This window comes from Phascolarctos cinereus, unplaced genomic scaffold (genome assembly GCF_003287225.1).
Source record: "Phascolarctos cinereus isolate Bilbo 61053 unplaced genomic scaffold, phaCin_HiC Scaffold_3;HRSCAF=262, whole genome shotgun sequence".
Lineage (NCBI taxonomy): Eukaryota > Metazoa > Chordata > Mammalia > Diprotodontia > Phascolarctidae > Phascolarctos > Phascolarctos cinereus.
In genome coordinates, this window is record NW_027555736.1 from 158,959,635 (window position 1) to 158,985,830 (window position 26,196).

At 36.3% G+C, this 26,196-nt stretch overlaps 1 protein-coding gene across 1 annotated transcript in view; it reads right to left on the reverse strand.

Moving 5' to 3' along the window:
* The window catches only part of UNC13C (unc-13 homolog C), a 705,000-nt gene that overhangs the window by 113,147 nt on the left and 565,657 nt on the right, over positions 1-26,196 (reverse strand). Inside the window, exon 23 of the mRNA XM_020981173.2 lies at positions 18,172-18,249. Coding sequence (XP_020836832.1) covers positions 18,172-18,249 — 78 coding nt within the window. The remainder of the gene's footprint in view (positions 1-18,171; positions 18,250-26,196) is intronic.

A 26,196-nucleotide genomic window follows, 5' to 3' on the forward strand; every position in this document is an offset into this window, starting at 1 on the left:
AATATTGATTAAGTACCTACTGTGAGTCAGGAACTGAGCATTAGCTCATTGGCTACTCTAGCTTTTTATCAATTCTTTATTCTTTTGTGTATAGCTGTCAGAAACAATGGCTTTTATTGCTGGCTCCTTTCTTGTATTTCATTTTCTAAAGATTACTGGGCATTTCTTCTGTTATTCTCTTTCTTACATCATATGTGATCTCTAACCTGGTAGACATGTAGAGGCATCATCCTTTTTGCAGTTTAAAGTCTTTTTTATTAGATTTGCATGACTATAGGCAAATACTCATTTTTTTTTCAGTCCTTGTTACCTATGCTCTAGCTCTTGCCAAGAGCTCATTATTCCTAAATTCAATCCCACAAGCATTCATTAAGTGTTCTTTAGATCCTAGACACTCTGCTGCATACTGGGGATTCAAAGATGAGCAAAATAGTTCCTACCTTCAAGTAGCTTTCAGTTTGCTAGTAAAATAGACCATGAACACAAGTGTATGCATGACAATTTGAGGATGGAGAGATCATTAACAATTGTGGGTAACAAGAAATGAAGTGATAAGTCATGTTTTGAAGGAAGATAACAGAAGAGATGAAGGGACAGTGAAAAGATAAGGCAGGTAATGCTACAGAAAGAAGGAAGGAAACAAACATTTATTGAGCTCCTATGATGTGCCAGACCCTGTGTTAAGTCCTTTACAAATATTATCTCAGTTAATCCTCACAAGAACCATGGGAGGTTAAGTACCATTATTATTCTCATTTTACAGTTGAGGAAATCAAGGCAAACAGAGGTTAAATGACACAGTCAATGTTTCTGAGACCGGATTTGAACTCAGATCTTCTTCATACTCAGTCTAGGACTATACCCACTTTACTGTTAACTGCACATCTCATAGAGTGCTGGACTTGGAGTTAAAACAATCTGAATTTGAACCCTGCCTTCCCTATGTGACCACTGACAAATCACTTAGCCTCCGTTTCCTTATCTGTAAAATGGTGTGATTTTAAAGGTATTAATTTTTGGTATCACCTACCTCACAAGGTTGTAGTAAGGATCAGATGAACTGAGTCTGTAAAGCACTTTGCAAACCTTAACACCCTATGTAAATGTTAGCTATTATTATAATATTATTATTCTAGGCATGAAGAACAGCTTACAAATTTTGGGAAACAGATGTCTGCCTAATTTTGCTGGAACTGATCAAAGATGAATAATGTGAGATAAGGATGAAAAATAATGTGAAATCAGATAGCACAGCACCTTGATTAAATCCCAGTTGGAAAAGTATGTTGTTTTCTTATTTTTCAAAATTCTACAGGCAATAGAGAGTCACTGAAGGCTTTTGAGCAGAGTACCACCTCATAAGTGAGATCTCACCCTGTTCTTCATTGTTAGAACTTATTATGTCTTGAAAGTGTACTGTATTTTCTTACACATGTTCATGACAGTTAGCTGATGCAGCAGATAGAGTGCTGGGCCTGGATTCAGGAAGATCTGAGTTAATTTCTGGCTTCTGATACTAGTAGTATGACCTTGGATAAGTCTCAGTTTCCTGAACTGTAAAATAGGAACAATAATAACCATATGGTTGTTGTGAGGATCAAATAAAATAAGTCCCTGGCACATAGTAGGAGCCTAATAAATGTTTGTTCTTTTCCCTTTCCCATATCTCCCCTTATAGCTCCTCAGCAGAAAGTCTGCTTTAGGGAAGGGGCTATTTCATTCTTTTCTTCATTTTTAGAGATTTAGCCCTGATTCCTAATTGCATTTAACGTTGACCTACATGTTATTCTCTTCCCCTATAGTGTTTTAAACCTATGCGTTTGCGTTTCATAGATATGAGTCCATATCAACATATTCTATGTTAGAATATAAGGTACAACAATTTAGAAGAATTTTAAAGCTGGAAGGGACATTAGAGATGCTCTCTACCTGGAAGAACCCTGTTGAGATGTTATTCTAATTGCCTTAAGGAAAAATGTCTAAGAATTTCATATAGCAAAGTAATCATCATTTTAGATAGCAGTTTGTGGCATTTCTTTTCTTCCTTTGCAATTTCAATGAGCTGCTGTCCTAGAGGCATCTGTTATGTAAATTCATGTTCCTGACTTTATGGTCTCAGAAACCTAGAAGCATCAATATTCGCAGCTTCCATACTGATTAAGGATAATGCACAGGAAACAAAATTATAAGAAAGTTGTCATTTTTAGCTCTAAAGCTACTCATTGACTTCAAGATAAGTAACTCAGTCTAGACAAGCAAAGAAAGATTGACTTATCTCTTTCAACAGACTTAGGAAAGTACTTGAGGCTAGCAAAATTTTGACTTTTGAAATAGACTTTTTCTATGGGAATTAAATGAGGAAGACTTTTTAATTTTGTCAGCATATTTTTTACAAAAATTTTGTAATTTATTATTTTATATTGTTAATAGTACCTTTTTATATATTTTGGCTTTTACTCCATAAAAAAGTATTCCTTAATTTTGCAGAACTGAAAAAAAAACAACTTTTTTTATTTATAACAGGGTTTGGACTTAATATCACAGACTCTTGGAGCTAGTAGGAAACAAAAATCAATTCATGAATTTTTCTCTTTTTAGTGGTGAGGAAACTTAGGAAACCAAGTAAGGCAATGATTTCTTCAATAACATACAGAGTACCAGAGTTAGGACTAACACCCAGGTGTTTTGACTCTCAATTCAATTCAGTGGACTTCTGTCAAGTGCTTACTGCATGCAAGGCATTGTGGCATCAGACAAAGAGAAAAAGAAAACAACACTTTCTCTAAAGGGACATATATCACACTGCTGCCATTTTCCATTGGGCTGCCCTGCTTCTTTTTATTACCAGCTGATGTTGAAAAGTTCAATTGCATCACACTAAAAGTAACATTTCTTAATCTTAATGGGTTTAATTAAGGTCACGTTTTGTGCTTATTTGTGAAAAAAATGACATGATGGTGCTTTTCATTTTGTTATTGACAATAGAATTTGATTACTATACTGAGTGAATATACTAATGAAGTATATGAAAAATACATATGTATTTAAATATTTTCTAAGGATGGAAAGAAATGTTTTCTGTAATGCAGACAACGTTTCTATAATTGCTACTATTTATTCTGCAAAATTTTGTTCCTGTCTTCTATCTTCTTTGGGCTCATTGCTAGCTGTTTTCACATTCTTACAGTTGCTAGTTTGTCCACATCAACTTAATAAAGAAAAACAGGCTGCAAAGCCTTACGTTCTTACAGGGGCAATTTCACATAAGAATTGAGATGGTGCTCCTCAAAAATAAGAAAGAATTGTATTCTCTTATAAAATATTTATCTGAAAGATTTGCTTTTTACAATGCTAACCAGTCTAGACAGGGATTGTGCCCAGTAAAAAAAAAAATGAACTAGAGTTTAAAAAAGGAAATAGTGAAAAAATATTACAGGGGTATGCCTTGGTAAAAATGTCTTAAGGCTTGCTGAATGAATGAAGAAAAATGAAAATGTCTGTGAAAAAAACAGCAACACAAATTCTAGTTTAAGTGTCCCTAGAAATCTTTGAGGAAACAGATGCAACTGTACTTTGAATGACTTATAAGAGTTTAACGAGTAGATTTCATGAAGTCTTTCCATAGTCAACAAATATGTGTGTGTGTATACACACACACACACACACACACATATACATATTTCATTTTTGTATTTGTACCCCCAAATTTAATACTAAATGGATATGTATGTATCCTTCCCTTCTCTTTACGTATATATATTCATAAATTTAGTATTAAATTACATTTAATATTAGAGTTTAGTATTAGAATTGGGAATACAAATACAAAAGAGAAATCATCACTCATCTCAAGAAACCTGCATTCATCTGAGGTCTACCCTAGCCTAGATAGTGCAAGTAAAGTCAGGGAGTCAGTCAGTAGACATTTATTAAACAACTACTATGGCCAGGCACTGTGATAAGCACTAGAGAAGCAAAAGACAGTCCCTACCTTGAGAAGCTCACAATCTAATAATGTAAAGGGGCTGGTGAACCTTTAAATTTATATAAATTTTAGCCATCATCATGATGATTCTCTGTGGTAGCGTGGTACTCAACATACTAACACTGGTATGTAGGCAGTAATAACTAGTAGGAGGGACTGAAAGAGATGATGCTTAACAGGAAGTTATACTAGTTATTAAGAAGGTTGGATTACTAAAGAACATCTGCTTCTGGGACTAAGAAGTCCATGAAAACTTAAGCTTCACCAGTTATAATGGGTCAGAAAAAAAAGAATATAACTATACTCTGTGTGTGTGTGTGTGTGTGTGTGTGTGTGTGTGTGTGTGTGTGAGAGAGAGAGAGATTGTGAGTGAGACAGAAAGACATTTCACATTTCTATTCTTGTAGAATTTCATTATAACATCACATTCTAGGAATATTTTAGGGAATATAGTGATGTGGTCCCCATGCTTGTAGCTCTTCTGTAATCAGTGTACTGCATATGTGTTAATTCTATAGATGAAAATAAGTATTATCTATGTCTTCTGACAAGATCAGTGCTTTTTTCCTCAAATTCTCAGTCAAGTTCTGGGGCTTCTTCAGAAGTCTAACTACACCATCATAAACTTTGAAAAGAGGTAATTTTGTTACCTTTTATTTAAGAAAAACACCTATTCAATTCACCTGTAACTCTACCACTTTGTGGATACAATGGGACTATTTTTCTGCTGGTAAATGAAGTCTCCTCCCTTCTTCCCATTGCCAGGTTCCTGCTGACTAAGAATCTCTAGTAGGGTTTCACTGGTTTAAAAAAAAAAACGTGATAAGAAGATGTGTTATGCAGGGGGAACAGGGAAGGATATCTCTCCATGTTGGTGGCTAAAACATGTAAAAAGACTTTGCAAATCTTAAAGCCCATAAATGCTATTATTATCATCACTGCAGCAAACCTTTCAAACAATTAGAAAATTCCTAACAAAGTATTCTTTTATATGGGGTGCCCACCAAGAAAGAATGGTTATGGGTTAGCTGTGTTTGAGAAGTAAGATTTCATTAGTTTCTGATTTCTTTATACTTTGAGAAGGTATAAACAGAATGATTAGAGTGGGAAATAAGTAATGCAATGAAAAGGAGCATTATTCATAGCTAGAAAGAACCTTAAAGATTATCTAAAAGAGAAGAAAACAAACATTTATTAAGTACCTACTATGTATCAGGTACTGCTTTAAAAGTATAATTTCATTTGATCTTCACAACAACCCTGGGAGGTAGGTGGTATTATTATTCTCGTCTTATAGTTGAGAAAACTGAGGTGGACAGAGGTTAAGTGACTTGCCCAGGATCACACACCTACTAAGTGTCTGAGGCCACATTTGAACTAAGGTCTCCCAGACTCCAGGTCCAGCACTCTTATCTATTGAACCAATTAGCAGTCCCTATCTAATTCCCTCATTTTTAGATGAAAGAAAAGAGATGTCAAGTGACTTGTTCAAGGTCATGTAGGTTATAAGTGACAGAAGTAAGGTTTGAACTCAGGATCTCTGTCTCCCATATTCTTTCCACTACACCATGCTTCTCTTGTGGGGGTATTGTAGATCCCAGCAGAAATGAACTACATTAAATAGAACCCCTGCTTCCTTTCCTATCTCCTGAGCATTTCCTTAATGTAAGAACTTTCTTCATTAGGGACAGAAATAAACTAGTTGAAAATAGGAGTCTGAGTGATTTGTGTAGATTGTGATGGGAAATGAAGTTAAAGAACATCACCTGCTTGGGTGAACCCTTCCATTTGATGGGGATTATGGTAGAACAAAAACAGACAAAAAAAAACCTCTTGACCTTTTCATTGCTTTAATGAGATTACTGGCTAGGTTTAACTCAAGGCGGTTATTGTGGCTAGTTTCTAATTACACCTATTCAATCTCCTTAATGGGTTTCCTCCCTCCTCCCCCACTTTTGGTCCCTCCAGTTCCTATCCTAGTGTCTTACTCATAGTGGACATTTAATAAATGATTATTGTGACTCCATTTGGGATTTTATTTGCAAAGATCCTGGAATGGTTTGCTATTTCCTTTTCTAGCTCATTTTACACTTGAAGAAACTGAGGCAAACAGAGTTAAGTGACTTTCCTGGGGTTGAACAACTAGTAAAATGTTTGAGGCCATATTTGAACTCAGAAAGAGGAGTCTTTCTGACTTCAGGCTTGGCATTCTATCTATTGTGCCACCTAGCTGCCGTAATAAATGATTATAAGATTGAATAATTCTGAGTTCCTACTAGGTTCCATTTTGAGGTGAAGTTTAGTGGGCAGACACAAATAGGTACTAATCTACATTTTTTTGGCTAGTCAATGGGGTGAAGTGATTTGCCCAGGGTCAGACAGCTAGTAAGGGTCAAGTGTCTGAGGCTGGATTTGAACTCAGGTCCTCCTCACTCCAAGACTGGAGATCTATCCACTGCGCCACCTAGTTGCCCCATGATCTACATTCTAAGGGGGAATATCCACAGAGAAGAGATCTCAGGGACACTGGATTTTATATGTACCACTGTAACAGGAAAGGGTAGAAGGAGGCAGGCTAGGAAGAGTAGGAGCTCTGGACACTAGCCATTCTTTATGATTGCTTTGTGGTGCCAAATCAGGTGAAAAATCAAAACTTTCAGTTAAATAATACTATCATAGAGATAAACATAAAATTTTAAAGTAGAATTCAGTAAAATGATACTTAGGATTTGGCAAATGGGTTAACAGTATCATAGGATGATAGGATCACAGATATAGAGCTAGAAGGGACCTCACGGGCCTCTTTGTCCAATCACTTCATTTTACAGATGAGGAATACCATGAAGGATCTGTCCTTTTGAGGTATCTGGCATCAGAGGATATTTTTAGTCTACTGGTCTTTGAGTTATACTAAGCCTGAGAGTGCTGACCATGGGGCATTCTATAGGCTTTGAGGGGTCAGGTCAAGGCCAGGACCTTTGGGCATTCTGAGCTCTTCTTTCAACTGTGGATGAAAGGTTATTGTTACTTAGAAAAAAAGCAAGCAGACTTCTCCCACAGAGAAGAGCAGCTTCAATAAATTATTTTTAGAGAAAAAAAAGCAAAAAGTGATAGATGAAACTGATGGTTATTTTATTATGAGTCAACAACATATTCTATATTAATTTAGCTTTTACGTGTTGAATCATATAATATTCATGTTAAGAAAAATGAAATGAGTAAGCAATACTACATACTGAAAACTGAACTGAAAAACTGCCTGTCAGCTTCCTGTCACTGCTAAAATGACCCCATACATTTAGCAATATACAAAATAGGAATAATAAAAGCCAGAATGTTTTTTTAAAACACAACCCTTGAGATTTGAAATGTGTTTGCAAATTATCCTCTCTCTCCCCATTTTTGAGACATGAACTTTTAAGGATCAGTAAGTTTTTTAGTTTCAAATGTGTGCTATTTTAGTTTAAAATTTATAGTTTAAAGTTTGTACATTACAGAATGTTTAAAGACCAATAGTGTGTAAACCTGAAGTGATCCTTAAAATGACATTGATGAGAAAGTCATAGGGTAGGCTTATATAAAATGGTAAGCCTTGCAAATAAGCTAGTTCTTGAGAGGAGAAATAGTTTAATTTAGTCTAGGGGAGGGGAACCTGTGGGCCTTGAGGCACCTTTTGTTCTGTGAAATTTGGATTCTGTCAAAGGGCTGCACTTGAGGACATAGAGGGCCACATGTGGCCTTGAGACCTCAGGTACTTCACCCCTGGTTTAGTCAATGGGGAGCTAGACTTGGGAGTCAAGAAGACTTGGGATCATATCCTGCCTCAGGTACTTACTAGCTATATGGTCATGAAGAAACCACTGAATTTCTCTACATATCAATCTTCTCATCTGTAAAACAAACGTAATAATAGCATGTATATGATAGAGTGCTGCTAGAATTAATAGAATGTATCTTAAAGATTTTTCAAACATTAAAATATTTTATTAATATGAGCTATTATTAACATTTTTATTATTTAGTATTTTATATTTATATTATATTATTTATAATATCTATCAAACATAATGTTTAAAATATTGTTTAATGTTTCATTATTTATGTTTTATTAACATAAAAGAGACCTGGTTTAAAAAAACAATATTTGTAAAGATCTTTGGGTTTTATGAATTAATTTTCAGAGGGTGCAAATTAAATTAAAAGTCAAAAAAATAAAGAACATAAATCTGTTTATACAGGTTTGTTTGTTTTTTACTAGACTTTTGATTTCCTTGGGAATTCCTAAAAGGAAATTCTCTACTAATGCAAAGAGCACCTCCTTGGCACCTTCTAGTCTAAAAAGAACAAACAGGTTAAGTAACAGAGAAAGTGAGATGTGTTATAGGGTTATTCACTTGTAAATATGCTCCATGTAGGTACACTTTGAAAGGGATAAAAGAAAAAAAAATTGGAACGACTCACTGAAGATTCACAAGGAGGAAAAATAGTCACAGTCTGTTCTGAATGGTTTTCCCCTAAACATACCCCTTCCCTATTACTGCAGAGGCAACATTATCCTCCCAATCTCCCAGGCTCTCAACCAAGTAGTCATCTTTGACTCCTCACTATCTTTCATCCCTCCCCTTCATATCTGATCTGTTTTGCTAAGACCTTACTTCTATCTTCTGACACTATCACCGCTATGGCACAGGCCCTCTTTCCATCTGAACTACTGCAGTAGCCTGCTGGTGTCTCTACCTGCCTCGTCTCTCCACACATCAATCCATCCTCCATTCAGCCACCAAAGTGATTTCCTAAAGCACAGGTTGGACCATGTCACTTCCCTACTCATGGTTATCACCTTAAGGATCAAATATAAAATCCTCTGTTTGGCATTCAAAGCCCTTCATGACCTAGCCCCCTCCTAACTTTCCAGTCTTCTTACATATTACACTCCTCTACATGTCCTTTGATCCAGTTATACTGGCCTTCTTGTTGTTCCATGAACAAGACAATGTATTTCTCAAATCTAGGCATTTTCTTGGACTCTCCCCCATGACTTGAAGGCTTTGTTTTATCAAATCTGCCCACTGACTGCCCCAACTTCCTTTAAATCTCAACTAATACTCCATCTTCTACAAGAAGCCTTTCCCAACCCTTCTTAATTCTAGTGCCTTCCCTCTGTTACTTATTTCCTATTTGTATAGCTTGTTTGTATAATTCATTGTTTTGCTATATCCCCTATTAGATTGTGAGCTCAGTGACGGAAAGGATTGTCTTTTGCCTCCTTTTGCAACCACAGGGCTTAGTTCAGTGACTGGCACATAATAGGTGCTTAACAAATGTTTATTGATTGACTTCAGGTTCATTCTGGTACCATGAGCCTCTGTTTCTATATGGTAGCATTATCATAATATCATGTGTAGTTACGCAACCTAGAAAGAGGGACTGTTAAAGAATCTGATTGCTTACCATAGTGCTGAGAGTGTGCATTGCTAAGAACTGCTCCCGCATTCTCTCTTCTAGTTGAAAATGAACAGAGAAGGTGAATAATCGCAATTTTTATACAAGTAGATAGTGGCTAAAAGGAACATCAAGGACATTCTTGATGGGGAAAGGAAAGAGGAAATGGCACAAAAATGGACAACTTGTAGAAAGTAGGGGATGTGCAAAAATTGGGAAGGGGAGGCAATATTGTATAGCAGAAAGAACACCAACTCTGGATCTGAGAAACTGGGTTCATATCTTAATTGACATTACCTATGGCAACCTAGAGTCAGTAAAGTGGGGCAGTGAATAGAGTGCCAGACCTGTGGTCAGGAAGACAAGTCTTCCTGAGTTCAAATCTGGCCTCAGACATTTACTAGCCATGTTATCCTTGGAAAGTCACATCACCTTGTTTGCCTCAGTTTCCTCATCTCTAAAATAAGCCGGAGAAGGTAATGGCAAACACTTCAGTATCTTTGCCAAGAAAACCTCAAAGGGATCAAAAAGGGTCATACACAACTAAAAACCAACTGAACGACATGCCACCATAGTTATGTCACTTAACTTCTGTGGTCCCTGAAATTCTCATCTGGGATTGAACTAGCTCTATGATCACCAGGCTGAGAACCCTGTGAATTCATATGAAAGAGTCTCAGGTGTCTTTTTTTAATTAAAAAATCATTTTTAGTGTTGTGGTTACTTTATTTACAGGGCTGGTGTTTTCTCAGGATTATAGATAACTAGGTGTCCTATAATTTAGAGGGTGAGTATTCAAATGTATTATTGTGAGAAATAGTAGAGATATATTTGAATGAATAAATAGAAGTTTTATGGATTTATTATTTCTGCATCTACAACACATTCATACTTCTCATAAATCAGCTATTAAAATATTTCTTAAGGAACTTTGTAAATAACACATCACAACTTACTGAAAATAAATTTCATTTTGGAGAATTTTTTTCTTTTGTAGTAAAGATTAGTTTATAGACCAAGTAGACTGAATCTATTTTTTTTCCTGAGTAGTGGCAACACATTTGGTGAATTAAGAGAAACAAAATTAGTTGTTTTTTGTTTGGTTGCTACTACTATCACTGTTGCTGTTGCTCAGTCATTTCAGTCATGGCTGACTCTTTGTGACCCCCATTTGGGGTTTTCTTGGAAAGGATCCTGGAGTGGGTTTGCTATTTCCTTCTCCAGCTCATCTTACAAATGAGGAAACTGAGATAAACAGGGTTTAGTGACTTGTCCAGGGTCACAAAGCCAGTAAGTATCTGGGGCCAGTTTTGAACTCAGGAAGATGAATATTCCTGACTCTAAGCCTAGCACTCTATCCACTGCACTACGTACCTGCCACCAAAAAAAAAAATTAAGATGATGTAATGGGGTCTGAGAGTTGAGATTACAATGCATGCTCCAAGATTACAAAACACCAAGAGAAGAGAAAGGTCACCATGGAACTGAAGGACTAGAGGCATGAGTTCCCTTGGCTATATGTGTTTCTACATGTGTGCTTCACATCCAGTTTGTACCTACTCCTCTCCCAGACACTTGTATATATTGAGAGGTAGAGTAGGTCTCAAATTAATAGGGGGAGGAAGAAGGGGGGTGGGTGGGATTGTTTTATAATGTCAATTTTGTACATGCTTTTTTTTTGGGGGGGCAATGGTGTCTACTGGCTGACTATTAAAGATAAACACATTGGTGAGGGCTTATGAGCTACAGCTTTGAGAGTTGGGGCCCAAGTTGTACCCTTGAAGCTGGGATTCTTGAACTTTCTCTCCCCAGGGATATAAAAGGAAACCTATGCATACTGAGCTGTGGCAGTGACACAGAAGGGCTGTTACATATGCAATTATGGGGCTTAGATATACTTTACAGCTTTGGCATACAGTCATAAGAACATAAAACTTTAAATAGGTATCACTAGATGATGGTCTAATTTGTCAAAACCTGTTGTTAAATTGTAATATATAAATGATGAAAGTAATAATTTACACAAACTACTGCCTTTCTTCCTGGGGTGGGAGGGACTAAAACATTGCTGGAGGACATTGTGAGGAGTTAAGTTAGAAGATTGGTGGACTTAGTTAAAAAGAATGGCCTATATTAATAGAGTATAAAGAAAAAGCCACCCTATTTTATGCTGTTAGCTAGCAAGAAACAGAGTTGAATTTTCAGTATTCATTTTGAAAAATGTAGAGCCATTTTTCAATCAAAAGAACACAGTAACAAACTGATCCTGAAGTCGGCCTCACTTGCCTACTTGTAGCTTCAGCACCTAGGACAGTGCCTGGCAGATAATAGGCACTTACAAATGCTTTTTGATTGACTGAAGTTTTTCTAATAATATGTGTGGTGGATTTCTGGACGTGTTCCAGATAGGCTAGCATTAAAATGTGAAGGGCATTAATCTGGCTCAAGCCTATTTTTCCAGGCATATTATATATTGTTCCCCTTCAGGCACTCCCTGTTCTAACTCACTGTCCTACTTGTGGCTTCCATTATTCCTGGGATTTCATCTTATGTCTCTCAATCTTTACATGAACCTAGGGTACATTCCCTCCTCATTTCTGCCTCTTGGGAGCCTTAGCTGCTTTCAAAGCTCACAGTAGTGCCTCTACCCTACTGCAAACCTTTCCTGATCCTCCCATCACTTGGTACTCTCTTTTCCACAAATCTAATTGAATCACCTGTATGATTGTTGTCTCCCATGTGATGTGTTGTATCTCTCACAAGAGAGTGCAAGCTCCTTGAGGACAGGGGCTGCTTGATTTTCATTTTGTATTAAACATTTGGTGGGGAGAGTGAAACAGAGTTGCCTACTATAATGAAACTTAAGTGACTTGCCCAGGATCACACTAGAAGTGTCAGAGGTATCTGACTTGAACCTAAGACTTTCTTACTCCAAAAGCAACTCTGCACTGATCATGTTATTATTACCTCTCATCTGTATACAGTAGGTACTCAACTCAATGCTTGTTGGATGGGATTGTATGTTTGTGAACACTATTGTAGAGTTCTGTTTGGGGCTGCAGACAGAGCACAGATGTATAGCTGTGGCCACTGAATACACATTCTTATAGTTTCCCATTAAGCAGAGCTCACTTACTGCCTGAGAGTGATTTGTTGTGAAGGGATTCAGAAAGGCTTCTTTCCCTCTGTGCTATGGGTAGCCCAATGATTTGTGCTTTATAGAGTTATAAGGAAAGAATCAGAGAAGTTATGACCATCATCACTACCATCACTGATAATCATTAATAAATATCACTGACATTTATGAAGTAGTTTTTTAAGTTTACAAAACACTATCTCACCCAAGCCTCATGATAATGCTGTGTGGGTAGTGCTTCAGGTATTAGCCCCATTTTACAGATGAGGAAACAGGCTCAATGGTTTGACTGAGGCAGGATTTAAATTCAGATCTGGCCTGATTCCACATCTAGCATTCTGTTCAGTCCAGTAGTTACTTGGAAATTATTTCAATTTTTTAGGCACATACAAACATTAAAAGTACCTTTCTCATCATCAAAAAATGACTTTTTTGGGATAGGGTTTTTTCTTTTAAATTAAAATACTTCATAGGCAATCTTCTGCATAGACTTTTCTTCTGGGCCAAGGAGGGTTACATGAAACTGTAGATAAATAGAGAAGTGTTATATGGTGGCTTTATCTCATTTTAGACTCTGAGCCAATTTTCCCTTCAGCAAATAAATAATTTGCATAAAGTACTCAACTCCTAACTTGAAAAAGAAAAGAAAATATTCCCATATGGTCCTTTTCCTATTTTAGCTGAAAGATGCAAAAAATTCAAGGAATAAAACCTTCCTGTTTTGCTTCTAAGATAGAGTTGGAATCTTCACTTAACCTAAGGTAAATAGTAAAGTGGAATTTCTAAAGTCTTTAACTGAGTCCTTTGTCTTCTCTACTACTGCCTTTATTCCATCCTACACATTACTGCCAGATTACCAACCAGAAAACATTACTTACTTATGGACCTTCCCAGCTCTAAAACTTGCAGCAGGCCTTCACTGACCACATAGTAAAGTCTAGCATATGAGGACCTCCATAATCTGGCCCTATACAACAACATTACTCCAACCTTATTTACCATTACTCCCCTGTATGAACCCTCTGCTCTAGTCAAATTGATAACTCCCATCTATTCTCCCCCCCCAAAAAAAACCCCACACACCATCTGTACATTCTAGCTTAAACTCATATTTTCTCCCCTTGCATGTTATTTCTGCTCTTTCATTTCCACTCATCTTGACATCAATCTCAGGCTCAGGTCTTATTCCTTTATAAAACTCTTGGTAGTTCATTTAACACTCAGTGATTCCTCTTTCCTTTAAACTCCTAAAGTATTTATTATAATTTGACATGCATTATTTACTGCATTGTATTATTATTTATTTAAGAATATTTCCCATGTTCCTAAATTGTCAGCTACTTGAGGTCCAAGACTTTGCTTTATACATCATTGCAATCCCAGAGCCTATAGGTTACAATGATGGACATTCCATAGTGATTGCTATTGATGATGATGGGTGAGGGATGATACTTGGGGTTGGAGAACATGGAAAATATTAGGTCAAGAGCTCTTCCTCTCTCTTCTCCTGTCTCCAGACCTCTTCTCCCTCCATCAATATTCCAAACAAATGAAAGGAACTTCAGCAAGAATTTAGAAAAAAAATGTATTTAAATATACCTAAAATAAATATTTAAAATGTTAAAAAATAATCCCATAAAAATGAGATCTCCAGGAACCTTAACCCTAAAGAAGTCCTTTCAGAAATTTGTTTTAATTAAAGAAAAATACATGAAATAAATGAAAAATTTTGTTATTCAATAATGAAGATAGATTATAGCTACTGAACTACAGAAAGAACTATTTCTAGGCTGTTGCAAATTGCATTTAATTCTGGGGAAGAGCTGCAGGAACCACATGGCTTAAGCTAGAGAAGACAGAGAGAAGGGGCAAAATAGGTAGAAGAAGAAGCAAGCACCATCAGGTGGTGCTAGGTACACATAAACTAGATGATGTGATATGAGGTATACATAATCTAGCTAACTGACAAAAATGTACCTTTATACCCTCTTATATTCTTCTCCTACCATCCAAGGCTATTTGCTATTCTTTTGTGTCATCTTCCTTCTTTTCCGCCATTGATACACCCCTTGACACTCGTTTCTACTGTATGTCATCTATATAAAAATAGGAGTGTTGGGAAATAAGGATGAGAGAAGATGAAGACACATAGTGTGACATGGTGTGACTTTGCAATTCTTAAGTGTGATCATGCCTATGGGTCATTACAATCTAAAGGAGTCGGAAATGTGAAAATAAAGCATAAATAGTTTTCTACACAGTTAGTTTGCCTTTTTCCACTGTGTATTATATTCTTATCTGATGGGTGGAAGGCAGTGAGAGCGTTATAAGGGTAAAAAAACATTTTTGAGTGGGGAAGATGGGGCAGGAGGGTTGGGTTAAAATTGACAACTAAAAACACTTTCAAAGTTCAAGGTTTTATTTTCCTTTTGTTCCAATTAAATTCTATGGGAGAAATGTGTGAGCAAAATATATTCAGATTTGAATAAATTCATTCTGTTTTACTAAAAGCTTCACTCCCTTGACATGACTTCATATCTTTATCTGTTTTCTATCTCAGGGAAGAAAGAAATGGAGGGGAAGAAGAAAAACAATAACAGTAGAAAGAGAGATATAGGAAGAGAGAAGGCAAAGGATAAATGGAAGACTCATGTAAATGTGTGGGGGGTAGGGGGAGAAGTGTGAGAGATTGAAGATAATTAGCATTGTGTCTCTAACAAATAAAGAAGTGGAACATGTACCAATCAATACATTAAATTTCTTTTAGAGGATTTTTTTAGGGAGAGGGTTCTCAAATTGTGTATGAGCAGAGGATATAGGGATGAGAAAGGTACAAGGACAGGATGAAACATAAACTTTGTTTACTTCATCATTTTTGTGGTAAGAAACTGATCCTTTTTAGTTTGACAGAAGTATACTAACTATTAACAGTTAAATTTGGAACAGATGTGACTAAAGAATTCTGTTGAAGTGAGTGCATCATTTTGGGTTAGTAAGCAGTCTCCTATACTAAATAGCTTTCTACTCCTATACAGCTAGCATATTGGAAGGAATACTGGCCTTGGAATCAGAAGACCTGAGCTCAAGTTTGGGTTTTGGTACTTATTCACTGTGTAACCCCAGCCAAGTCACTTAACCCTTCTGTTCTTTAATGTCTTGATCTATAAAATAAGAAAGATAATAGTGACATTACATGGGTGTCATGGGGAAGGTGCTTTGTAAATCTTAAGTTCCATATTAATATTTATTACCTGCCTCACAAAGTGGTTACTAGGGTGAAATGAAATAATGCATGCAAAAAACTTTATAAATTTTAACTTTAAATGCAAAGAATCATTATTACCATAAAATAATAGAGTTGAGAGAGACTTTAAAAGTCATCTAGTTTAATGCCTATATTTTCCAGGTGAGACAAATGAAAATCAGAGGTTAAATGACTTGTTCAATGGATCACAGGCCAACAGTCAATATATCTTAGAGAGAACATAAGCTCCTTGAGGGCAGAGAGGGACTACTTCATTTTTGTTTTGTATCCCCAGTGACTAGTACAATGCCTGATTCACGGTAGGCATTTAAGAAATGATTTTTAGTAGATTAAAGTAATGAGTGCTAGAGCCAGGAATAGAACTCAGGTATCCTGATAATGGGGCAGCTAGGTGGATCTTGAATAGAGCATTGGGCTTGGAATCAGGAAGACTCATTTTCTTGAGTCCAAATGCAGCCTCAGACATTTGCTGGCTGTGTGTTCCTGGGCAAGTCACTTAATCCTGTTTGCTTCAGTTTCCTCATTTGTAAAAATGAGCTGGAGAAGGAAATAGAAAACCACTCCAGCATCTTTACCAAGAAAAATGCCAACTGGGTCATGAAAAATTGGTCATGATGAAATGACAGAATGACAACAAAAAATCCTGATACTGTTCTAGCACTTATTACTCTACACCCCATGACTTTTTGTTAAGTATGGTTTAATAAATAAAGGATTTCTCCCTTCCCCACATCATCTTGGGTAATACATGGCTCTATGGAATGTTATTTATGCTGAAGCTGAACCCTGAGGTTAACAAATAAACAGCAGCTCTGAGGAGGAAAGATGACATTTAAAATATAGCTTAAAACTTAAAAGATCTGTGGTCCTAAAAATTCATGAAGGAGGAGATAGGATTTCCCACAAGAAATCAGTAATTTCTCCAAGACATCCCAAAATAATGAAGATATTTAAATCCTGCATATAAAACCGATCACTACAATGAAAAGGGAAATCTTACAGTTGTGAATATCTAATTCAGCAGGAGAATTTGAGGATGAGATTTATTTTCTCAAAGCTTGCAAAATGTTAACACTTTGGGGAATGGAGCCTTATTTTATCTAAATTGAACAGACACTGCAGGGGAAATGTAGTTCATAAAAAGTCCTTTGTAAAGTTTTGCCCCATGACATGCAGAAATCAATGTTTCTCATGTATTTGATTCTAATTATAAAATGTAGTGTTAAAATGAACCCAATGCCCAGCACTTAACCAGATATTTCATGGAGGTGGGGGAAGAGATATTGAGATGGGAATAAACATAAGTGCCACTTGTGATTAGAAACAATATCCCATAAGAAGAGATGAGATCCTTGAAGAAGAGTTTTATAGCATCTTTAATTTATGAAAGATTAGCTGCCTGTATTAGAGTTTAAATTCAGTTTTCAAACATTTCACATATTCGTTATTACTACAAATGATTTAATTTTGTTGTTGAATGATGGCCACATAGCTGAGGCCCCTGCCTGGTAGTCAGTGTAGAGGGAACAAAGCCACTTCCCCAATGGCTCTTTCTCTGTGCACAGCTCTTCCAACCCCCAGATGAACATTAGCCTTCCCATTTTTAAGCTGGGGAGGGTGATGCTGGTGGCAGGAAGGGGAAGGTATGCAGCTAGTTTTAAATGATCTGCCTGAGCTACGTGAGCAAAAATCAGTAAGTAGGGAGTGCATGGTTTTTTACTTTAGAAAAAAATGGTCAAGATGCTTACTATCACAAACCTCATAAGAGAATCTTTCTCCTTCTTTCTTCTGCTCAGGGCATTGCGAGTCAAAAGTATTGGACAAAGACATGACAAATTACAAAGCACAAAGCACATTTTGGACAGCGAATTTCAGATGTAAACAAATCCCATTGAAACATTAAAAACATACACACACTACCACCACAAATTAGAATCCAATAACAACATTAATATCAAGCTGGCACTACAGAGTACAACATTAAACATCTATAATAGGAGAAAACTTTACAGATCATTAGCATATGAGTTTATGTATGTGTGCATATATACATACATACACCAGAAAGCTACAAGTCTCTCCACAAGACCCCCACCTGCACCTGCTCCTGCCCCTGGAACTAAATTGATTTTCTATCATATGACTTTTTTAGGTAATACTGAATTACATTTGTTTAAAAATAAGCCCCCCATAGTTACTAGCATTTCAGTTTATCATTTTTTTTCTTTCCTGATAAACTAATTGAGAACTTGCTTGACCATGATGCTTTCCTTTGTAAAGACCTGTGTTGCTAATGATCTCTAAATAGAGTACAGCGGGGTGGGGGTGGGGTGGATTACCGACCTCTTTCCCTCCCATGGATTCAAACATTTTTTCCAGCTGGACTCGCAACTGTTGGATGTTGTTCATCAAAATACAGGGCTGCAAAGGAGAAAAAAGGGAGTAAGAGGGCGTTTATCAAGTACATTAAATTCGTGAATTTAGGAAATACAGGCAAATTACCGTGCAGTACTCAGCAAATTGAGCAAAATGAACGGGCTGCTTTCTAACCAATCATCTCTTTCATGAATGTCTTTTCACAATAAGTCTTAAGACAAAGATGGTAAGAGAAAGAACATAATGCATAGAAGTGTTTGGAGAATGAAAAATAGTATCCTTTGATATCCTTAGAACAAGAAAAACTTGCTGCTAAGACTTCTTCTGTTCCTTGCATTAGAATATTCCTTACCTAGAGGGCAGCTAGGTGGCACAGTGGATAGAGCACCAGCTCAGGACTCAGGGGACCTGAGTTCAAATTTGGTTTTAGACCAGACACTTGACACTTACTAGCTGTGTGACCCTGAGCAAGTCTCTTAACCCCAATTGCCTCACCCCAAAAAAATAAAAAAAGAGAATATTCCTTAGCTAGACATTAATTAACCAATAACATTCTGTTTAGAGCAGGGCAGACATAAGAGAAATAAATGTAAGTGAAATCAACAATTACTTATTTTAAGTGTCTAGTATATGTGAGATGCTACTTAGCACTGGGAGTCTCTGTCCTCAAGGAGCTCACAGACTAATGGAGGAAACAACATGAAAAAATTATATACAGACATGATTTAGACAAAATAAACTTGGAGGGAAGGCACAAAGACTGAGGGAGGACCAGGAAAGGCTTTTTTTTTCCCCAGAAGGTAGGACTTTAGCTGAGATTTGAAGGAAGCCAAGGAAGCCAGAAATGAGGAGGGAGAGAATTCCAGGCTTGTGGGATATCCAGTGAATATGTAAAATATTAATTCTAATGTATCTCTTACAACATCATTTGAATTTTTAAAATGTTTCATGAATCCTCAGTGGCTGCAGGACAGAGTATATATTCAAGGCCCTTCCACAAATTGCTTCCCACCTGTATTCAACTTTATCTCTCACTGTTGCTCTATGTCAATTCCTCATTTTAGTTAGACTGGTCTATTTACTATCCCTCCAACACATTTTATGCAGTACTACTTCTGTACCACTGCTCACATTGGTTTTTTTTTTCCACCTAGAATAATCTTCCACCTATTTCCTATCCTTCAAGACTCAGCATGTATCTCTCTTGCTACATGAAATTTTCTCTTATTAGTAAAGCCCATACTATTTTCTCTTGCTTTTGTCCCATGAGTTTGATATTTATCATATGCCACTTTATACTATTAGTTGTTTTTGCTTTGTTTATTTATGAACTCCCCACACACATTGTCAGTTTTTTTTTAAGGTAGGGACTATTTCTGGGACATATCAAAGAATCTAATATAGTGTTTCGAAATTAGGAGGAACTGAAGAAATATAGTTTGATTAATTTAAAATAGCATATACATATATTGGTGAGTAGATTGGTAGTTATTTAGATACAGAATTCATTAAGCACTTACAAGTCAGGCCACTGTGCTAAGTGCTTGGGAATACAAATATAAGAAAGAAATCCTTTTCAAGGAGCTTACATTGTAATGGGAGAAGACACCACATAAAGGGAAGTTGGAAAGAGTAGGGAGCAAGGTACACTGATAGCCAGGAAATGTTACAGAATTCTGGGTCCAGGGGACAAGATAAAGCCCATACTGCCCTATTAGAGCCAAGGTTGATTCCAGGGGCAAAGTCCAATTTGCCAGTGGAGAATAAGGGGAGATGGCCTGAGTGGACATGGAATGGCCATGGAATGGAGATAGCCAGGAAAACAAAACATGTGTGTGTGTGTGTGTGTGTGTGTGTGTGTGTGTGTGTGTGTGTGTGTGTGAGAGAGAGAGAGAGAGAGAGAGAGAGAGAGAGAGAGAGAGAGAGAGAGAGAGAGAGAGAGAGAGAAGCCGTCTAAGCCAACTGATACTCAAAAGGAAGACAGAGATCCTGGAACTTATCTTCTTCCCAGCTCAAAAGAGGTTAGTGTTAATAGGGGCTTTTTCAGGGTCACATAGCCAGTATTTACCAGAGTCAGATCTTCTTGTGGTAATGAAAATAAAATTAGTCCAATCAGTGGTTGTTTCTACTCTCCTGCCATAAATTGTTGCTCAACCAAAGCAAATAGGTGAGTGGATATTTTAAAAATTATATATACAAATAATCACATTTATAAATGGAGATCAATACAACTTTGACAGGTCTTCTTTTAAAATGTAGTGCCTAACAAGTAGTGGAGGTACAATACTTATGATTCTACCTAACAAAGAGGTTGAGGCTGGTGGCCCTCTCGAGCTCAGGAGTTCTGAGCTACAATGAGCTAAGCTGATTGTCTACATTAGTTTGGTATTCACCCCAGTCTTTAAAATTTTAAAAATATTTTAAAATGTACTGCCTTACTTTGATGCATTTGCATTTCATCTTTATTTAATTAAATTGATGATTCAACATTGAGAGGAATTGAATAACTCAAATCTACCTTAACCTCAATCATGAAACAGCTTTTACTCTAATCCCCTTTATATCAAATGAGAAAAACAGGAAAAGAAATACTAATCTAATTCAGAGGGCTCATAACAATTGATGGATTAAGCTAGAGAAACATATCTAGAAGATTATTAATAAAATAAATGACTATCTTTGGAGTCTAGTTGTAATCCCATTTTGCTTTATTTTTTTTTAATCCTCCTCTCTAACAGAATCAAAATGGGGCTCATATCTGAATGATAAAGTTTAGATTTTGGAATGCTTCTAGAACTTAGGAATAATCATAGTGGGGGAGGAGGAGGAAGGGAGTAGGAATATGGTCCATATTTGGACTATCTTTACACTGCTGTAGCAAAGATCATTTGGTTCTTATCGCTGCCTCCTGGATTCCCTAGATTCCTTCAAGCCTCTGCTTAAATCTTTCCTTCTGCAAGGTGGACTGACAATTGAGTCAAATCTAAAACTAACATGTTAAAGTAGAAACATCCTATTGTTAATAAAGAAGTTAGGGTACCTTATATTCTTTTTTTTGACATTGAAAATCTTTTTTTTCTGTAAATAGTATTTTATTTTCTCCAATTACATATAAAGATAGTTTTCAACATTCATTTTTTACAAGATTTTGAGTTCCAAGTTTTTCTCCCTCCCACCTTCTCTCTCCCCTCCCCAAGATGGCAAGCAATCTGATATAGGTTATACATGTATAATCACATTATACATATTTCTACATTAGTCATGTTGTGCAAGAAGAAAAGGGAAAATCCATAAAAATAACACAACAGAGAAAGTGAAAAGGTATGCTTCAATCTACATTCAGACTCCATCAGCTCTTTCTCTGGATGTGGTACCCCATATTCTTGATCAATTTAGACCCAACTGAAATCTGTCACTCAATCAACCAGAATTTATTAAATGCCTACTGTCTGCCAAATACTGTGCTAGGTACTGGAACATCTGTGAGTTCTTGTAATCTCAGAAGAGTGACTTATCAGTGGAAGGTTTCAGGTCAATTTATTATCAACATTATTATAGTACTATCCAGGCAACTGGGAATAATAAATACTATTGATAATCAAAGAAGTAAACCTAAGAAAGGAAATCCCTTTAGTCTGCTTAAGCTAAACTGCTACCTTATGAAGCATGATACAGTCCCTGGGGAAGTTTTGTGTTGGAGTTTCTGGTATACGTACTATTTCAAGAATAATGTGCCTATATATAGATGTCAGGGAACTATTTCATCCAGATCTGAGTGAAAATGGAGATGGGGGGTGGGAAGATGGGCAGAAGGAGAGGAATGGAAAGAAGTCATGATATTATTTTGACCAAGGAACCCTAGAGGTCAAATCATTCAACCTGCTCATGAATATGCAAAGACAGTGACACCAGGACTCTACTAACTATGGGATGAGTCTAAATAAATAAAATTGGGTTTCCTTTGCAGCTTACCAAAATTAGTACTGTTATACATAGCCTCACTTTCTATTTCAGTTTGGAATCTTTCAAGTGTTTGATAAAATTAGAATAAGGATGTTCTGAGAATTTATTTTGAATTTCAAATAAATTTGTAATTCTTTCTACTTGGGTTTTATATATATATATATATTTAGAATAAATGCATATATATGCAAAATGGGGATAATACTTGCATAACACATATATGTCACAGTATTCTGCACATACAAAAGGTGTTTAGTGTTTACTGAATAAATGATATAAAAGGGGATAATAATATTTGATATTTGTTGTAAGGAAATGCTTCGTGAACCTTAAAGTTCTATTTTAATGTTAGCTACTACTATTATTATTGAAATATACGTCTACATGTTAACTTATTTAATAAAATCATTCTGACACTAAAGTGTTCTGGTGTCCCAGTGTGGTGTGTAGGAGGACCCTGGGTTCCTAAAGACTATGCTGTTGATTTATGTAAATGCATGCCTTCCTAGGTCCTATCAAGCTAGAAAGGCCAAGCGATGGATTATACATGTCTGTTGTCCATAAACCAATGTAAATAAATTCCAACAGGCTCATTCCTAGGTTGGCCATAGGGTGATGAATTTTTCTGCCATTACAAGGCTGATATTAAACTATCTAAGGGTCTGAGATCATCATTAATGTGCCCATGTTATTAGATGGCAGGTCTTTGAAACTTTGAAATAATAAAAAGAATAAGTAACATATCAAAATATATTTACTTTTAATTAAATAGCACTATATCACATACTAAAGGAGCTGTTATCAATATAATCTGCTATTCATTGTTGAGATTTCTAAAATTCTGCATAAAATTCCATGGATTCAATCAATCAATAAATATACATTTATTAAGCAGCTACTATGTGCCAGGCACTGTGCTAAGTGCTGGGATACAAAAAAATGTCAAAAGACAATCCCTTCCCTTAAGGAGCTTATGATCTAATCAGGGCGACAAAATGCAAACAGATATACACAAAGCAAGCAATATACAGAATTAATAGGTAACGGAGGGAAAGGATTAAAATTAAGAAGGGCTGGAGAAAGCTTCCTGTACAAGGTGGGATTTTAGTAGGTATTAAAAGGAAGCCAGGAAGGTCAGTAGTTGGAGTAGAGGAAGTAGAGCATTCTAGGGTTTTTGACATACAGAGTGAATGAATTGAGAGATGCAGTATCTTGTTTGTGGAATAAGTAGGCAGCCAGAGTCACTGGATTGAAAAGTATATGGTGGGGGTTAAGGTATAGAAAGACTGGAAAGGTAGGATGGAGCTAGGTTATGAAGGTTTTTGATACCACATACACTTTAGAGGAATGAGTGGATAAAAAGAGTATTTATTAAGTGTTTCTAAATTAAGTATTAAGAGCAATACCAGTACCAAGTCCAAGGAATACAAATGGAAAAGTGAGCCAATCATTGAACTTAAAGAGATCCCACTGTCATTGGAGAAGTCAATACATTTACAGAGAAAATCATCTCTAAAACAGATGGAAAGACCCAGAAGTCCTAAGGGTTCAGTGGTATGGTGAGTATCAAGGCCCAAAAGTCCTTATGGTACATCTACAAGTCAGATAGCAGCAGCCAAGTGACTGGAGAGTGTAATGGCAAAAAATATTGTAAGGTCAGTGGGACCTTAGGACACAGTAGCTGGGCAGATAAGTCTTGTTGTTTCTACTTCTTGCCAGTAGGTTTGTTGCTGATGCCTCCCCACCCAGGAAAGGGACCCAGCTCACAACAGCTGGGAAGTTTAGAGAGAGCATGAGGTTTGGATTTCTTTCTAAAGAAAGAGATTCTTTTAGAATTTCCAAGAACCATTAAGATTGAGACATCTTTGTGAAGTATCAATGAGATGTTATTGAATTTTCAATAAAAAGACTAGCATCTCTTCTCCTTTCCTGGAATTAAAAACTAATTTGTGTAACAAGATACCTAACCTTCCTCTACATTTATGGAAAATTTCCATTTCTATTGGTTCTTTTTTGAGTGATTACATTCAAACATGTCCAAGTGCTAAGACTTTCCTTTCTCTATGCTAGCTATGCTTTTTGGTTTAATAAGCATGATTTCATTTCAAAACTGTTAGTTGATCTTATATAGGAAATTACAAGACGTTTCCTTAATTCATAAGATTGCTTTGGATCTTATAGACATTTTCTCAATCCTATTAAAAGTTTTAGTTCTACTAAGGATTGTTCAGGGATAAAATCCATTTCATTCTTTAAATTTACCACCAATCTCATTCATAAAAACAGAAGAGTGAATCATGTTGGTACTGAGAACCTTGAGCTGGGTTTAATGTAGAAAACAGAATATAGTTTTGTTTTGTTTTTGGCTTATGCCTCAAATCTAAACTCCCTAGTTCTCAGCTCTGAATTGCACATGTAATTTATATCAGAAGTATTTATATTTGGGGCTATATGTGGCTTTCAATTATTTGCTCTCTTTCTATTTACTTATCACCATTAAAAATCTTGAGATGATTGTCATGAAATGGCTATTTTTGTGTATATTTTAAATAATTTTTTATCATTTAAAATTTTGTCATTGTTGCTATTTTACATCACCAAATGTCTCCCAGTATTCTTCCCCCCTACCAAATCTGCAGGGATTTGGTACTTACAGAGATCAGTACCTCTGAGAAAGTGTCATGTCACTATGGACAGCATCCTTTCTCAGGAGAAGGGAAATCAGAGCTTTTGGGAAGGGGGGAGTGATAACTGACATCTAGAAGAGTGGGAAGGCTTGCACCTTGAGAAGAGATTTTGTGACAAATAGAGGAAAATGATGTAGGAGAAGGCAATGAGTGGTAATGAACTGTACAATCAGTGGCATACAGGAAATGATGGTAGGAAAATTCCTTCTGTCAGGCAGTATTTCTCTTTTCTATCTCCTACAGGAATTGGCATTTCTAAAAGTGAAGCAAAACAGGAAAAGAGGAGTAGGGGAAAGATATACAAGGCTATAATGTACAAACTTTAGAGGAAGAACTCAAAATAGGAATCTTAGAAGCTTTAATCCCTTGAGGAATAAAGAGACTAAAGAAGGAATAAATAAGTATGAGAATGATGACTATAAGAACAAAATCTAGACTAGACAAAGAAAGAGAAATAATGAAGAGAATAGGTAAAAGAAATGCTTTTTTAAAAAAAAAGTTCAAAAAATGAAACTAAAACTAACAAACAAGTTGAAAAAAAGGAGAAAGGAAGGTTTACTTGACTACTTAGAGGAAAGAAAGAAGGGAAGAATTAGATTGCTAGATAAAAGGAAGAAAGAAAAAAATAATGAACAAGTTAATTAAAACTCCAAAACTAGGGAATAGGGTTATAAACAGAAGAAGTGACTTGAGGGTAAGAAGAGAGCCAGTAAGAAGAGAGCTGCCTTAAAGCAGATTTAACAAAAATATCTGAAGAAACAAAGTATTACCTTTACAGGGAAAGAGGGAAAACATCCTAATTACAAAAATTAGAGACAAAAGGTGGAAATCAAACTTAACTCATAAATTTAAATATGTATGTTTTCAGTAATATTAGGTGATATGGTTGTTGTTTCCATACTAGAGCTATGATTTCACTGGAAATCTGAATAAGGGAACTACATCAGCCATTGCAGCTTGGGATCTGCCCTGCAATTTATCTTCTTAGAAAATAGCCTGGGAATAGTTAGAGACTGAGTTACTTGACCAGAATCACATAGCCAGTATATGTCAGAGTTAGGATTTGAATCCAGTTCCTCATTACTGAAAGGTTGAAAAAAGGCGGGGGGCAGCTAGGTGGTGCAGGGGATAGAGCACCAGCCCTGGAGTCAGGAGGACCTGAGTTCAAATCCGACCTCAGACATATAACATTCACTCACTGTGTGACTCTGGGCAAGTCACTTAACCCCAATTGCCTTCACAAAAAAAAAAAAGGTAAAAAAGAGGGTTAGCATTATGGCTTTACACAAGTAATGATATTCTTATCTGGGACATGTCTGTGGGAAGGTGGGATGAGGCAGCA